This window comes from Polypterus senegalus, chromosome 14 (assembly GCF_016835505.1).
Source record: "Polypterus senegalus isolate Bchr_013 chromosome 14, ASM1683550v1, whole genome shotgun sequence".
Taxonomy (NCBI): domain Eukaryota; kingdom Metazoa; phylum Chordata; class Cladistia; order Polypteriformes; family Polypteridae; genus Polypterus; species Polypterus senegalus.
In genome coordinates this window covers 115261698-115279479 of record NC_053167.1, presented here as the reverse complement: position 1 = coordinate 115279479, position 17782 = coordinate 115261698, and the positions used below count along the sequence as shown (strand labels likewise).

The 17782-nt window shown below is 39.1% G+C and overlaps 1 protein-coding gene across 2 annotated transcripts in view; it reads right to left on the bottom strand.

Annotated features, from left to right (window-relative positions):
• Positions 1-5742: 5742 nt before the first annotated feature.
• Positions 5743-17782, bottom strand: part of zbtb41 (zinc finger and BTB domain containing 41) — a 48801-nt gene continuing 36761 nt past the window's right edge. For both annotated transcript variants that reach the window (XM_039734997.1, XM_039734998.1), the window contains exons 8-11: positions 15155-15261; positions 13037-13142; positions 9918-10006; positions 5743-9678 (exon numbers count right to left, since the gene is read on the bottom strand). In XM_039734997.1, coding sequence (XP_039590931.1) covers positions 9014-9678; positions 9918-10006; positions 13037-13142; positions 15155-15261 — 967 coding nt within the window. In that variant the 3' untranslated portion in view covers positions 5743-9013. The remainder of the gene's footprint in view (positions 9679-9917; positions 10007-13036; positions 13143-15154; positions 15262-17782) is intronic.

Genomic DNA, 17782 nt, shown 5'->3' with positions numbered 1-17782 from the left:
AATCACGTATTAACTAATCTTATAAGTTTTCACACCCTTAAAGGCAGTAATCACTAGAAGCAACTTTGTCAGCCATGACAGCCTTGGGCCATTCTGTACACTGACACCGTTCCCCATTTTTCTTTACGAAACCGCTCCAGCTCTGTCGTGACGCATGTTGATCAGGACTGAACAGCCGTTTGTCATATCCAGCCACAAATTCTCATCTAGATGGAGATCTGGATTCTGACTCAGTTACTCCAGAACATTTGCACTGTTGCTTTGAAGTCACTCTTGTGTAGCTTTGGCTTTATGTTTGGTGGCTCTTATTGAAGAATGCATCAGGCAAAAAGGAAATTTCCTCCCAAGGATTAATAAAGTATATCATCACCAAAGTCCCCTCTTCCCCCCCTTTTTTTTTTTTTGCTGAATTCATTTTACCCTCAATGCGCACAGCCCTTCCATGGCCTGCTACAGAAAAGCATCCCTCCCACATGAAATTGCCAGCAGCTTCAAGGTGAACCACATACTTGAGGACATCAGTGGAAATTAAAGGGAAGTGCATTTAAGACTAAAGCCAAGAAGCTCATCTTTACGCAAAGAGTTGTGGGACTCAGGAACAAACTAGCGCAGGGGTCTCCAACACGTTGCTCGTGAGCTACCGGTAGCTTGCAACCCCTTTCCAAGTAGCTCACCAAAGGGTTAATGTATTCTACATAAATGTGAAAATTTGATTAGTCAAATTAGGGTGGGCGATCTTTCCAAAAATCATATCACGATCCTTTTAACACAAAATCACGATCCACAATCTGAATTGCAATCTGTCTTTTCAATGTGACATACACTTAAGAGAATATCAGGACTCAAACTCATCAAGACCTAAGTAACACTTTATTTTAAATATCAAACAAAGTTGAATTCAATTGTTCTCTCGTTCGCTAGCTAAGCGGAGTTAAGGAACACACCCGAAACTGGCGAGTGAGTGACAATGGCCCCTCAGCTCGGCCCGTTGCGTGGATCTCGGATTCGCACAAATAAATCGGTACCGCAAGCGAACTACGATACATAGCGAAATGAGAGAAGCCGCAAAATCAACTGGAATGTTCGAGCACATTATAGAAAAAAACGATCTACAGGTATATCTCTTAAGTAGTCCTCTCGTGAAAAGCGAACAGACAGACATTGGATTTTATATACTACCAGTAACGGCGTACCACCGATAACGTGCAGTGAATACACTTGACTTGAGTATTCCTAGTTTTAATCCTCTTTCTCTGTTTAGCATTCGTTTGTCAGAGGTTGATGCACTTGCTGCTTCCTGAGCAGCTCTTATTTTCTCCACTCTAGCGGCCCGCTGCTGCTCTTCTTTAATCGGCATCTTTTCGCTTTAAAATTGATTAAGTTAATTTTGTGTTGCAATTACTTAGTACGTTTTCTTTATTTTTTCACTTAAGCTGGCACTTAAGTCTTCAATCTGCTTCAAGAATGATTAGCGAAGGTGGTAGGGAATGAGAACGACGCCCATACGCATGCGCCACACGGCCGCCCTGCTGCGCGCTGCCAGAGAGTTGATTCTACAATAAAATAAAATAAAAATTAAAAGACTAATAAAAATCATCACCCCGAAAGCGGATAGTAGACGTCATGTTGTATATGTGTACCAAATTTCAATTCAATAGGTAAAACGGTTTGCGAGCTACAGGTGATTTAAAATTCTAGACAGACAAATGAACAGCCAGTATTATATATAAAGATATATTAGTAAACCTTAAAAATAATGTGCAGTTAAAGTCTCAACGTCATTCTCAGCATTTCTAGAGCTTAGTAGAGCCAGATAACTATTCACCAAGCAGCTCTGAAAATGTCTGCTGTGTTTGGGTCTCCATACCTCTCGGAGTCTGACATGAATGTCATGAAATCAAAGTTCAGAACAAGACTGACAGATGAACATTTAAATGACTCCATAAGAGTAAACCTCAGTGGCTCCACTCCACCAGACACCTGCCTCTCTTGTTGACTCCATGCAGTGCCAGTCATCTGACAAACTAAAAAACATCACACATGCAACTGGACCTGTGAATAAAGTGAAACAGTGACATGGAACAAGATGACAAATGAATAAGGAATATCTGTGTTTGACAACATTCATGATTTAATGCAATAGTGTGAGATACACTAGAAAATGCATACAGACGTACCAAATGCACTTGCAGGTGAACTATTTTTTTTGTGATGTTTTAATGCAAAATGTGAGTTGCGGACACAGACATTTTGTAAATGTTCAGGCAAAACAAGCTTATTCAGTTTGTTGGGGTTGAAATAAGTGATGAGAATAAACGTTAGAAAACGGGAGAAGCTCTCAGCCATTTTCATTTTGTAAAAGGAGATCTCAGGGGAAAAAAGTTTGGAGACCCCTGAACTAGCGAGACATGGAGTTCAAGCAGAAACCTTGACAACCTTTAAGAATGTGGATGACATATAATGGTCTCCTCTTGTTTGTCACATTTCTTATGTTTATTATGTAACAGGTATGTTTTTGATAATTTGCAGTGTAACATGGCATTTGGCCAGATTTGTATGAAGTAAGAATTCCAAAGCACTTAAATACCACAAAAAGTTGCAAAGGCACTTCCAAAAATGCTCACTAGAGGGGGATATACCACCAAACCACAACTAGGAAAAATAGGCAAACACAAAAAGTTTATAAAAATAAATGGGTTTATTTCCTTAAAAGATGCTTTGTGATACAGTGAAGATCCAAAGAACATAATGGCAAAATTGAGTTGCCTAAAACACAAGTCATAACACAGCAAAAAAAAAAAAAAGTCAGAAACATCCCAAAAAAAGAACAAAAGAAATCATCGGAATTCACCAAAACTTCCTAGTGCATTTGAAATGAACCGCCAGGCGCTATGGGAGACCCACTGGATTCATAGGGTGGAGGGCAGTTCCTGGCGGTGATTGGCTGGTGGCCCCACGTCTTGGGGGATCACCCACAAAATTAAATGGAACATAATACATAGACACAATCAACAAAAGAAAGATTAACATAAATAAAACAAACAAACAAAACAGCACTAAAACATGAAATAGAATCCCAGCCATGGGATGAAACACAACACTGATGGCCAAAAAGGGTCCATATTGGTCTCATCAAACCACTGAATCTTCTTCCAGCTGACTTCAGAGTCTCCACTGTGCCTTCTGTCGCTTTTTGTCCCTCTGCCATTTTCACATGATGCGGTGACTGATGAAACTTGTTGTTGCACAATCTCACCAATCTGACCCACTATAGCTTATAACTCCATCAGAGTTTCCAGAGGTCTCTTGCTGGTCTCCCTCACTAGTCATCCTCTTTGTGGGTGGCCGTTCACAAAGGCAGATTTCCATATGTTCACGACTGATTTAAATGGACTCCAAGAGATATTCAGTGACTTGGATATTTTCTGGTCTCTGTCACATCTTGTGTTTTGCAATCCTCTTTTCATGCTGTCCTTCGGAGTGTTCTTTTGTCTTCATTGTGAAGGTTAGGCCACCATACTGACTCACCTAAGGCTGGCCCTTCTACAGTCAGAAGGCTTTTTACTATAATCATTTGAATCTCCACACCAGTGATCTCCATTCGACTAATTATGGGACTTCTCAAACCAACTGGCTGCACCAGTGAGGATTTCAGCATGTCACATTAAAGTGGGTGTATATTTGTGAGATCACTGATTTTGTTTTATATTTGTCATTAGACTGCATAGCAGAGATCTGTTTTTACCTTGACATTAAATAATCATCTTTTCTTGTGGGTCAATGTATAAAAAGCTACATTAAATCCACTGTGATTCAATGTTAGAGAACAATAAAATGTAAACACTTTATTGGCACTGTATAATGTGGTGAGCTGCGTTCTACATGTGTTCAATTATATGGCGGCTCATCTTCCCTTTTAGCAATGATGTACCTGACTATGTGTGGTTTAATCTGCAGAAAATGGTGGCTGGTGGCCTCTGGTACACAGAAGCACTGTAATCAGTTGTGCAACGGCGACAACACATCGTCCTACTTACACTTATTGAACTTTATGCAGCTCCAATAATTTTGTTTGCAGTGCCTTCAGGACAGAACCCTAAAGAGATACCCCACCCAAGAACAATATTCTGTTTAAATGTTACCATGTGCTTTATAGTGATGGCTGAGGAAAAATTCTTAGCCTTATGTTTTCATGCAGAATGAGAGAAAACAGTTTATCATATAATGGAACCCAATGGTCACCAATACTGGACAACAGCAAATGACATGAAAAATGTCAATGGAAAATAATAAAAAAAAAAAAGATCTTAAATTACTTGTGTCACACAATCCATATGTCTGTTATCCAGTCATATGCTCAAAATGTGCAAAAAGTATACAATTTTTGCTAAAATAAAAGCATTTACTTCAGGAAAGAGCAGCATATTTTGTAAACAGCACAGTGCATTTCTATAATTCTGTGTTTTTGAATTGAAGACAAGGATCTTGACCAATGAATGACAGGGGGAGGCGGGTCTTCAATTCAGAAGGTTATTCGCACGTATGTGCGCACGTTCTTTCCTCATTCACTAGAGCAGGGGTCCCCAACTCCGGTCCTGGAGGGCCCCAGTGGCTGCAGGTTTTCATTCTAACCCTTTTCTTAATTAGTGACCTTTTTTTTTTCCTAATTAACTTCTTTTGAATTAATTTTATTTGATTTGCTCTTGAAGACTCAGACCCCTTGTCTCTTTTTCCTTAATTAGCAGCCAAACAATAATGAGATACAAAATGAGCCAAAACATTACCAGCAAACGGTGTACAGTATTTCATACAATATCTGAGAATAAAGAAAGAAATCCATCTGCTCAGGTCTCCAAAACATTTTAACAGTGCTCTTGGAAAGCAGAACATTTTAGAAATGTGTGCTATTACACAATGAGAGCAGCAACAAGCCATGGAATTAAAGGACACATTTAATTAACAAGACTCTGCGCTTATTTAAGCAACTGCTTGTAGTGAAATTGGTTGGAGTTTGAGGCCCTGACTTAGTTGGTCTTCTGTTGGCTCACTCACTTCACATTTCATTTCTGTTAAAGGAAAGAAATGAAGCAATTCAGAGGAACGATAAAAAAATTCAGGAGAACAAATCTTAAAAAAAAAAACAAGTCAATTAAAATTAATTCAAAAGAAGTTAATTTGGAAAAAACAGGTAACTAATTAAGAAAAGGGTTAGAATGAAAACCTGCAGCCACTGGGACCTTCCAGGACTAGAGTTGGGGATCCCTGCACTAGAGTGTTTTATTTAAAACCATCTTAGTAGTAATACATGTTTTGGATGCTGTGAACAAACCAATGGGTGACTTTGCATGTGGATTATGAGATTTTTTTCATGGACATTTTGATGTTGCTTGCTGCTGTCCTGTGTTGGTCACTTATGGTGACTATTAAATCATACTCCTTCTTTTACCTCCTTTCTGCATGTACTCATGAGGTTAAAATGTTTCTGCAGCTGTCACTATAACACACATGTAATAAGTAACATTTAAGCAATACACCGTTTTTGGGTGGCGTACTCCTTTAAGGCAGTGCAGACATGTCTATTATTTCAGCTTAGATGATTGAAATATTTTCTACTCTTTATCATCAGCTGCTTTTTAAATTCTCTAACTGCCAAAGTGAAAAATACATAATAAATAACACCAAGGCTCATCTATAACTATACTTTACTGCTCAGTATGAACAAATACTTTTTTAATGTTGTCAACTCACCAGAGGTTTTAATCCAAACTTTGGGCTCACTCTTTTGAGACATGAAAGAAACCAAAGAAAAACACTCCTAAATGAAGTCAGCAACATCCACATAACTCATAATTATGGACAGCTGTGCCGAATAGAGAAGGCCTGTTGTCTCATTTACTTGCTATGCAAAAAAAGATGCGTTGACCACACCCTTGATTTGCTACAGGCCTGTTGCTCCAGTAGCAACAATAAAACCGTCTGGGCTGTGACAAATTTGCAGAGAGCTGCCAAGTTACAATCGTACTCTGCAAGCACTTCCTAAATTCTATGAAGTTCTCCTTATTGACAGAATCTCTTCTCTCTTATGTCCTCTTGAAGCTAAACGCCTAACAGCAAACCAGTGATGTTGCATCCATTAGACACTGGAATGCAGTCCCATTCTCACCCCACATTTCCCACTTGAAGTTGTGCACTCTTGAGATGTTGTACTCTCACCCAGCCAAGCGTAGTCAGGGCTAGTTAGTAGTGATGTCCTCGGTCTGCATGTTAAATCGGCAGTTTGTGTCTATAGTTAGGCTTGTTTCTTTATAGTGTTTTGTGTTCTTTGTGAATTTTACAAATGACACATACTGGTACTATCACCACTAACTTTCTCCAGGGCAAAACACATTTTGGCTGCCTTTATTCACAATGTCAGTCTTTCAGGCACTATCTAGAGTGTGTTTCTACAAGTGAGGATTGGGACGCGAAATCAGCTCTCACTTCATAAACCTGGTCCAGTATATCATCTGTAAACCGCCACTGATGCAAAGTTTCCTAGGTGAATGTCACAATTACATCTACCCTCACTAGTCCACAAGGTCTTCGTTTCAGGCAGCTGCTCACTCTTTACCTGTAGGAGTGTCACTCTATTCTGGGAAATCGCCATGAGCTCGGATTTGGAGGTACTAATTCTCATCATATGCACATCACATTTCCCTGCATAGTACACACATGCTGCAAACTGATCCACTGTGCACCTGAGATAACAGTCGAATGAGGTGAACAGGACATCATCTGCAAATGGCAAAATAGGTCATTTCCAGCACTAAAGGGCATCTTGACATGCTGAACATGAAACTCATGAGGACAAGAAGGGAGAAGACGCACCCTTGGTGGACTCCAATGCCCACATTCACCTCCTTAGTATTAATCTCTAATGTCTCTCAGCTTCCAAAGTCTATGTAAAGAAGGTTAAGCCTGAGTGACTCTCAGGTTAAGCTGTTATCACTTGACATAATGTGTTGAGGCTGAATAACACTTGAGGCTTTATTCTGTTGCCATCTAGTGGATAAAATAACATCAAACTGCAGTTTTAGAACAAACTCAAACTGAACCATTAGTTGAATAAAGCGATAGTGATGACAATGTAAACTGGTCAGCAGTCTTTACACTGTTCATGAAACTGATGTAAATATCACTGTATAACTGAACTGTTGTGATGTTCCTGGTGACCTCAGTAGTGGAACGCTGCAGCATCTATGTGTCAAAAGGGCAAAATAATTGCGATCAAGTGGGAGGACAGAAAAAGATTTTTGCCTCCTGTCCATAATGCAGTGACTGACAATGTTTGTGTCAGGATAAAGCCTTGTAGTGTGGTAGCCTACAATAACTCAATGGACATGTCACTCATGCAGATAAGGCACTGGCATCCTTCTCATGTGCAAGCAACAGAGAAACTATGATACGAAAGGTATGTAAAGAAACACACTTCTATTGATCTGATTGCGATGTCGGGCTATGCGTTGTTGACACACAAAGGATGTGAACTAAATCTGCATCAGTCTAACAGTGGACACTCAACATACGTTTCCTGCTGCATTTACGCAGAGGTTTTGGTATTTACATGATTCTGTTACACATAATAAAATATTTTCTTGCTGAAAAAAATTCAACATTTTTGGCTCATTTTTTCAGGGGTAAACGTAACACTAAGGAGGTTAAATGGACCTGCCCTAAAAGCAAGTATAGAAACACACATCTTGCTCTGCAAATATAGATAACAAATGGCATGTAGCAATGGACCCAGAATCCCCATTGTACTGTAGCACTTTCGACAAGAAAGCAGAGTACAAGGTCATACGTTTTTTCTAAGTCCACAATGCACATATAAGCAAATTCCCATGAACCCCCATAGAACAAAGGAATTCACAGTTGCAAAGCCAGGGCAGAGTCCGCATTCACTCACTGAATCAGAGGTTCAACTATTGGACACAGTCTCTGTACTACTGCCCATGCCAAATTTAAAATGTGACCATGATGTGGTGGGGCTTATTTTTCTGGATAAAGTATGTGCAGGGGGTCCCCGGATTACGACACAGTTCTGTTCCTACAACAGTGATGTAACCCGAATTTTGGTGTAAGCTGCCTGTGCTCTTCAAAGGATGTCTCCTTACAATAAGGAGACTGAAATAGGGAAGCAAAAGAGACACCAGTTTTAGAAGGCGGCACAGAGGCTCATTAGTGGTTTTAAAGGGATATCTCCGGATTGTTAATTTTGGACTTTTAACCTGTCTGTTGTATTGTTGATTTATTTGCATTTTAAGCACCACATAATCACTGTGTTTGTATGCTGGGTTAATATTTACTGAAGAAAACACTGCACATGATTTACTGTTAAAACACTGTTGGTTGTGGAAAATAGCACAGAGCACTGTGATGAACCAACCTTTTGTTGCTATGTGTTATCATTTCCAAATCCATTCTGATTATCAATGACCCAAGTTCAAGACTATGCCACCTGCAGGCAACCCAAGAATTACACTTTCTCACAAAAGGTCACTCTAAGGTTAGGGGCCAAACCAAATCAATCCATACTTAACCCTCATGAGAGTTCCAGTTTGGGGATACCAAATAAAATGGTAAATTCATCCACAATTAATTAAAACTTGCTTTCATTCTTATTAAAGCAGCAAAAAAAAAAAAAAATATATAGAATTAATGTTTTTGGTGAACATGAAATGCACAGAACAAAACCACTGATTAACAATATTCTAATTGCATAAAAATCCAAATTTGCAATTAATATTTGATACAGATAATGCTGTACATTAACAATAATTCCATTCAAAATGATAAAAAAAAAGAACTGATTATGATAAATGATACACATATTTGATTAATAATTTCCTTGATTTGTAACTCGACTTATAATGTTCTGGCAAAAGCATAGCTGAATATGTGTCCATGCCCCATAACTGGTAATTAGTTTTCAAGGAGGAAAACTGCAATGAGTAAAATGGTCTATTAAAATATATTACTGATTATGTTCTGCGGTGGTAAGATTTTGTACAGATGAAGTTGTATCAAGCCCTAGCAACGTGCCCAGAATAGACTGTTCCCGTGGATCAAGAATCTGTTCAGGTCGCACTGGATGAACAATGCTGGCAGGTTGTGGAGTCAGTGTATATTTTTCTAAGAAAACAAGGTCTGTGGCAGACTGGTAGTCATTTTGTTGTGGAGGCTGTTGTGCAGGAAGGACATCATGAGATTGAGATGGGAGAGGAGTGGTGTGCCTTACAAGATCCACTTGGGTTGAAACTTCTGGCATTGACACAGGCACAAGGGCAACTGGTACACAGACCTCTGAAGAGACATTTTGTAGAATGGACTTTGTTTCAGGCGGGTATGCTTTGGACTGTTCACCATACTGCTTTGCTTCGTTGTGATACATTTTACCATCATATGGTATTATCAAGGAGACTATTTTCTCCTCTGATGGGTCTGTGGAACACTGTTCTGCAGATTTCGTAATGTGAACATGATCAATGTGATATTTTAATTTGTCTTTCCTTTTAAACGTTGCATTACAATGAGGACAGTTGAATGGACGGGCATCGGAGTGAATCACCATGTGTTTTGTTAATGTCTTCTTTATTCTGAAAGTCTGGTTGCAGACTTGGCACTTGTAAGGTTTCTCCCCTAGAAAGTATAATAGCATATTTAATACAATTATTAATAAAAAATACATTTATTTTATTCTATACTCTCAAACAATTACATTTTGTATATATTTTACAAAAGACCATTTGGTTAATCACAATTAAGCAAATGTTAATGTGAAAATGTATCATATAAATTACCAAACATTTATTTGATTATTTAGTGGTAACAAAAAAAAATAAAAATTAATTAATAATCAAAAATAATATTTGAATTACCAGAATGTGTCCTAAAATGCATTTCCAAACTTGATTTTCCTTTAAATTCTTTTTTACAAACTTCACACTGATGCAATGCAGCTTTATACCTGAAAAAAAAAAAAAAAAAAAAAGTTTTTGTAAAACAGGTTACAAGCTTACAATATTTGAAAAACAAAATTAAAATAAAATCTTTCAAAATTCCAATTACTTTATCTTCCATATGTAATAATTAGGCAATCTATATATATAATTCACTAAGGCAAGACAACCATGGAAAGCACGCCGGAAGAGGCGTGGATTCACTAAGCTGCCGACAAGTGAGACACCTATGGCGCACGCAGGAAAGAGCCACGGCCACCAACTCCAAGACAACTGGATACGACGACAACTCGCAGGGCCACGCCCACCAACTCGGAAGCGACGACACAGTAAAAAATGGCGTCATTTATATTCGTCTGTCGTAGAGGCCACATGCAGTGCAGGTCAGGTTAATGTCATGTGCATTGACTGTTCATAGAGGCATGTTTCTCGCGGAGGTGAATCGCCATATGCAGCGTGTGAAACGGTTTTGCGAGGGTATCCCATGGGATCCTTAAAACAATCCTTTACAACTGAGGTTGAAGCACAATGAAGTAAGCAGTCTTTAAAACCAACTTTTCGTTATGATGCATGACCGCATGCACCATAGCAAACTGTTTTACACGCTACATACAGCTATTCGCTTCCGCGACAAACATGCGTCTTCTTAGATGCTCCTGCAGGAACACGGAAGACGTTTTCCTGCCCACCAACGCTCCTTTTTCACCGCCGGCGTCTACCCTGCTCTCTAGGCATTCACACTGCCTGCCCATTTGCCCGGACGCAAAACTCACCGACCACCCAGTTAGTCCCTTTCGTCTGCGGTAAGAGTCCACATGCACGTCTGAGCCACGCGGCGTTTGTTATGCCACGGGTTCACTATTGTGTTGTATTTTGCTCTCTCCAGAGTTCCATCTTTTCATTCACTTACTGTTGTATTCTCACACCAACCCGTTTTAGACATCCGTGTCTTTCCAGAAGTGTTTAGCATTCAATAAATAATTATGCATGACATTGACCGTGTGTCTACCCAGCGCAGACAGGCATGGGTAAGCCTTGAACCCCATTCGGGCTGCAAGCCGTGGAATTCCCACTAAATGTGACTCATACGCTCCCACTCATTACGTCCCTACCCTTTGTGCACACCCCCCTCCTACCGTGGTCGGGTATCTTGGTGGATTATATATAGAAAAGCAGCCAAAACCGAGGGTATCCCATGGGGTCCTTAAAACATTCCTTTACAACTGAGGTTAAAACACAATGAAGTAGGCAGTCTTTAAAAAAAAGAGGTTTCGGTTACGACGCACGCCTGCGTGCACCATAGCAAACTGTTTTACACGCTACATGCAGCAATTCGCTTCAGCGACAAACATGCATCTTCTTAGATGCTCTTGCACTTTGTTCACACCCTCCCACCTCGCTACTACCGTGATCGGTGTCTTGGTGGATTATATATAGAAAGGCAGCCAAAACCGCACAGAGCAATGAAAAGTTCCATCTTTTCATTCTCATTCTGTTGTATCCTCAAACCCTCCCTTTTTAGACAACTGTATCTTTCCAGAAGTGTTCAACCATCATTAAATAGTTATGCCCGGGTTCACTATTGTGTTGTATTTTGCTCTCTCCAGAGTTCCATCTTTTCATTCGCTTACTGTTGTATTCTCACACCAACCCGTTTTAGACAACCGTGTCTTTCCAGAAGTGTTTAGCATTCAATAAATAGTTATGCATGACATTGAGCATGTGTTGACCCGGCATGGGTAAGCCGTTGAACCCCATTCGGCTGCAAACTAAGTCCTACTAAGTGCGACTCCTACGCCCTACCGGTTGCGTCCCAACCCTTTGTACACACCCCCCTCCCACCTTGCTAATACCGTGGTCGGGTGTCTTGGTGGATTATATATAGAAAAGCAGCCAGATCCGCACAGAGCAATGAAAAGTCTACGTCACTCACAGGTACATCTGGACTATGTAAAGACGGCGACGCAGTGCATACTGAACGAGAAATCAGCAGACTAGCATGACGGACGGAGCTGAATGGACGTCATTCTCCTTTCCTCCGTTCCACACTCCACGCACCCACATCCCTCCGTCTGGCAGAAGAAGCGCGAGGACGGTGCGCCAGTTTTCAGTCACTTCAGACAATTGTGTGTTGGTTCGCTCCGTGCATTGTTACAATGTTGCTTTTCTTGCTGATTTATTACATTACCGATTTTCAAATGTTAATTTTCTCCCTGTGCTTAAAAATCATTAAAAACCGGCCTGATTATGCAGCGTATGGTACGCGCGCTGGTTGGCTAGTATTTAATATTAATGCTGCAATTAACTTTTTAGCTCCTGTATAGATTAGTTTTGTTCCACTGTATTTAAAAATATGTAATGCAGCCTGATTCTGCTCACTTTGCTCAGAAATAAAATAAATTCTGTGCATCACAGTGTAATTATTTCAATCAATGGATCTTCAATGGCCTTTACGAGTAAACGTTGAAGCTGACATCTCGACATCTACCAACCTAACATCAGAATTAATGCAAATTTAAAAAGCTGACATTTAAAATACGTCTTACTATTTTCAGTCTGGAGTCTGAAAATATAATACCATATTTTAAAGGTCTCACTCATAAGAACACAAGATGTATGACGACAGTGAAGAGACCAATAAGTCCATCAGGCATGTTTGGTCAGCTAGTGATTGTTAAATATAAGTGGGTGAGTATGCGCTATGACGGACTGGCCTCTCTTCCTGCTTTGCTTCCAGTACTTACAAAGGTTTTGGCTACTAACAAACCTGTAACTTAATTATTGAGCTAGGAAAATTACTAGACTGATTAATTACTCAGTCAGTCAGTCAGTCATTATTGTGATTAAAAATCCAAAGTGTACAATTCTTATGTAAACATATAGATGCATTAGATCCTATCTTAACAGGAAGGAAAAGGAAGATCTCCTATGACAACATATCAGTTTCTCACAAAGGAAAAATCACACACTAGGGCAACACAACAACTACATTAGATATAACTAAAGACTGCGTAAAATATAAAGCTCCAGTCACTTACTTTTGCCACACCTTTTCTCCAAGATGAACACTTCTGTAATGAACTGTCAAATGATCCCTGCGGCCAAAGCACTTCCCACACTCTTCACACTGGTGCGCTTTCTCTCCTATTATTGAATAATATTTAAAAAATACTGTAGGCTTTAAGCTCACTAATTAATGTTCCTCTTCAAATCACAATTTATACAAAATAAGAACTGTTATGAACCAAAGCCTGTAGCTGTTAACTTTCCAATAACCAGAGTTTGTTACCCTAAAGAAAGCCTTGTGAATCAGATTTGAGCTGAAACTCTGTAACATTGAAGTAAAATAAATGGAGATGGATGGGGCTTAAAAAAATATTTCATGACCGACTCGCACACATATAGGTAAAGATCAGTATGAGAAAAATTTTATCAAATCCAATATTCATGCATATTATTTAAAGATTTAGGCTAATCTAAGTGAAGTATACCATTAAAACCAAATTGACTGAAACTTTAAACACATGATCTTAAAAACATCCTTTATGAACTGTCAGAAGCTAGGATTAAGTGATACAAAATGGAAAACTGTAATGTGTTTGCTTTGCTGACATTCATTTATATCACAAGCGTAAAGAGAAATTATCATTAATGCTTTATAGAGAGGAATAAAAGTACATTTCAAAAAGGTTTATAGTTAATTATCTTTGCAAATCCCTTTTATATTAATATTTTTATGTTTCAGAGGGTTTCCACTGCAGATACACACCATTGGTCTGCCCTACGCACTGCTATGGCTCAAGTTTTAAGGATCTCTGATATTTTAAGCAAGCTTGGCTGAAAGTACATAGTTTTATTGTTGTATCAATATCTAAGGGGGAGCATTTCCCTAACCAAAAAATTAATCTTTTTATAGACTGGTGCTACTGAAGTCAAGGCTATCTCCATGATGGGCACCAGGAATTCTTCCTACTGAATCAAGTCTGTATTACCCTTACAATGTGCAAGCTGTGAAAGAAAAAGAACTTTTATTTATTATGGGAAGATTTTGTTTTTATTGTTGGTGTTATTTAGAATTATTTACAGCAGTTTGAAAATCAGATTATTTATGGCTGATCTATTTTTCACAGGTATTTTTACCTGCTTCAAAACCCATCTGATAATTATTTAGAAATCTATGATAAATACACATGCAATTGGCAATGGATGTACAAATGACAGCCGACCTATTTTTTTCTACCAATTCATCCTTAGTAGGGCTTCATAAACCAATCAATTTGCTATAAGTTTAAATGTACATTAATCTTGTACCACACACAGTTTGATCAACTAATTACTGTAGAGACAGACAAACTCATATGATATCTCAAAACGGATGATGAAAGTTGTATACATTCATCCATCCAATGTATTCTATCCCACAAATCCAAGCTGAGTACAAGTTGGGAACCAGTGCTGAATGGAGCAGTAGTCCCCTGCAGGTCATCTATAAAACAAACTTTACAAATCAGAGTCACCAATTGACTTAACCTTTATGTCTTTGGAATATGGGAGGAAAACCTCAGTACCCAGAGAATAACCGAAGTGCACAAGGGGATCCATACCTGTAGTACCCAGGATGGTATTCAAACCCTGGATACTGGAACTTTGAGGCAAAACACTAGTCATTATGTTACTATTCTACCCAATAAACATTTAGCATTATGCAATATAAGATTTTTTTTCAAGAAATAGCTTTTGTATTTTATATAAATATTTATAGAGTATTATCATTATCATTGTTTGTTATTGTTATTATTTATGCAATTTCACCTTGTTTCCACTATACTGTCAATGTTTACAAGGGAATAAACTAAATTAAATGAATTCCTTTATGTATAAATGGAAGTCTGTCTATATATCAGTGATGCTTGCTACTATTTCATTATGAAGTTTACATAACTGATTTCCCAAAGTGTCTGTACATTTCATAGGTAGGAGTCTCTGATGCCAAAAAGAAGACTTTCTATACTCTTAAAATTTTTACCATTACTACAAATATTCAACTGATCAAACATCTTGACTTTGCCAAAGTTTTAAAAAAATATTGTCTCTCAGTTTGTCAGCTTTACCAAAAGGTAGAACTATTTTCATACCGAATTGACAACTTTCCATACCTGAGTGTATTTTTTTATGTTTTGTCAGGTGATCATGACGAATGAAAGTCTTTCCACACTCATCACATTCATATCGTTTATCATCATGGTGCACACGAAGATGAAGTCTGTTTGTAAAATAAAAATATTTGTGTAAAGCACAGCACATAACTTTATGCAAGTCTGTTCTTACACTGGAATATTTCAAATAAACCATACTCTGATAATAAAGGGATAATCACCTCAGCATAGCTTTTTACTTCCTATTTAACTAATTAATCAAAACCACAAAGCAGAAATTTATATACTGTATACTCAAGGTGCCATTTTTAATCACAATGTTTGACAGCAATATCAGTGTTAGGCAGTAACTCATATCATGAATATACTGTACACATTTCTGAATAAAGACCTATCTAATGTGTGGAAAATTTACTCTATACTTTCAAGCTCTTTGAGGTAAATTCAAATGTTGTTGCTGTTAACCAGATTTAGTCTGATATTGTTACATCCTACATGAATAAGGCGGAGTGGTGGCTCTGAGGCTCAGGATCTGTACTAGTATCTGGAAGTTTGCCAGTTCAAATCCCATTACTGCCAGAAGAGATGCTACTCCGTTGCACCCTTGAGCAAGGCCCTTATTCTGAAAATTGCTCCAAGGGTGCTGCACAAAGGCTGACCTTACGCTTGGACCTCCAAAGATAATGCCAATACAGTGTACCAAATATACAAAAAATTTCTTTAAAAAAAAAAAAAAAAAGGCCTCACACCAACCTTAATTTTTTTTTCAGAATTTAAACAATTTTATCAATCATCTTATTGTTAGTTTCTTTAGAATTAAACAATATTAAACTCCTTTACTCTTACAGCTTATACTGTGCCATGCTGGAACAGTCCAATAACTGTTTTCTGAACATTTTCCACCACTGTTCCAACACTGCACACCATTCCAGGCATGAATGTCATTATGTAACTTATGCATAGATGACCTGGTCGATGACAAATCATGGACTACGTTTAAATGAAAATGCAGAAATGTTACCCAATTCAAATGTTTTATGGATCTCCTTCTGCATGGTTCCCAAGGGGCGCTCTTTGGAAGACACTAGCTATACATTTTTGATCAAATGTTTAAAAGTAATTACAGGCAGATTTCAAATGCCTCATTTCAAGTAAACCTATTCTTATATTTCAGAACTAATCTTCCTTGTGAAGGAGTATCCATAATTATACACTTCATGTCAGAGATCCTTCAGAATTGTAAGAAAGCTGCAAATAGTTGCCTATGTCCAAACACAGGAGTTAGAAAAAAAAATCCCACCTTATGTAAGGTTTCAGAGGAAGCCATGTCTAAAAGTGAAGTAGAATCAGAGTCAGAAGGCATTAGCAAGTGGGAAGTCAATTCCGGATGTCAAGACCTAATCATAACTTGCACACTGTAATTTATGTGCTTGGTTCACTTTCATGTCTTATGTGCCCTTATTCATTGGTTACATTTGTTCCCCAATATATTCCCATGTGTGCTTTTCATGAGAGAATTACAGATTTAGATCGGGGGTTTTTTCTATAATTTGCTTGAACATTCTGGTTGATTTTGTGACTTCTCTCATCGCGCTAAGTATCATAGATCTTTTGCGGTACCGATTTACTTGCGTGAATCCGGGAGAGATGCTGTGGGCCAAGGGGAGGGGGTCGGGCCTCCTCCTCACTCACCCACCCGCCAGCCTTCTGTTTGAGTCGGTCTACCCCTTGCCACAAGTTGCAGTGTACCTTGCCTCTGCTTAGCTAGCGATAGCTAATTGTTCAGCAGACATCATCATCATCTCGAGGTTATTAACGAGTAACTTTGATGTTTTTGACAGAGAGATCAGAGGTTTATAATGTGGCGACACTCTGAGGTGTGTAAATCGGGGACTGGCCAGATCTCTGTAGGTGGATACACCTTTTATTGGTCTGGTTGGTCTGATGGCTGTCATACTTGGGGAGTAGCTGTTTCTGTAGTGGATTGGCTTCTTCCGATGGTGTCCGATGTCACTCCTTTCAACGAACATATTATGAGACTCCGATTACGGCACTCTCTGGGTGCCTTGTCTGTTGTCTCAGTGTATGCTCCGACTGTGGTGAGTGATGTGTCTGCGAGAGAGACATTTTATTCACAGCTTCGCTCAGTGGTTGATGGGTGCCCATGAGTTGACACTCCTCTGTTCATGGGTGACTTCAATGTAGCCACTGGCACTGACAGGGCTGGCTATAAGGATTGTCTCGGTCCCCTTGGGTCTGGTGACCATGGTGAAAGTGGCTCCATGTTCCTTGATTTTGCAAAAGGTCAGGGGCTGTGAATCGCTGGATCCTGGTTGCAGCGTCCTGAACCGCATCGTTGGACATGGTACTCCAATACTGGTGGTGAGGTGAAGGAGATCGATCACATCCTCATGGGCAGATGCTGGAGGCTCTTGCAAAACTGCAGGGCCTACAGAAGTGCCCAGTTTGTGAATTCTGACCACAGACTTGTTGCTACTCTTGGGATCCAGCTTAGGTCCAGTAGGTTACCACCTACTAGGAAAATGAGCCTGGACTTGGCCAGACTCCAAGACCAGGCTGTTTCTAATGAGTTTGCATGCTATTTGTGTGAGGATCTTTCAGATATGG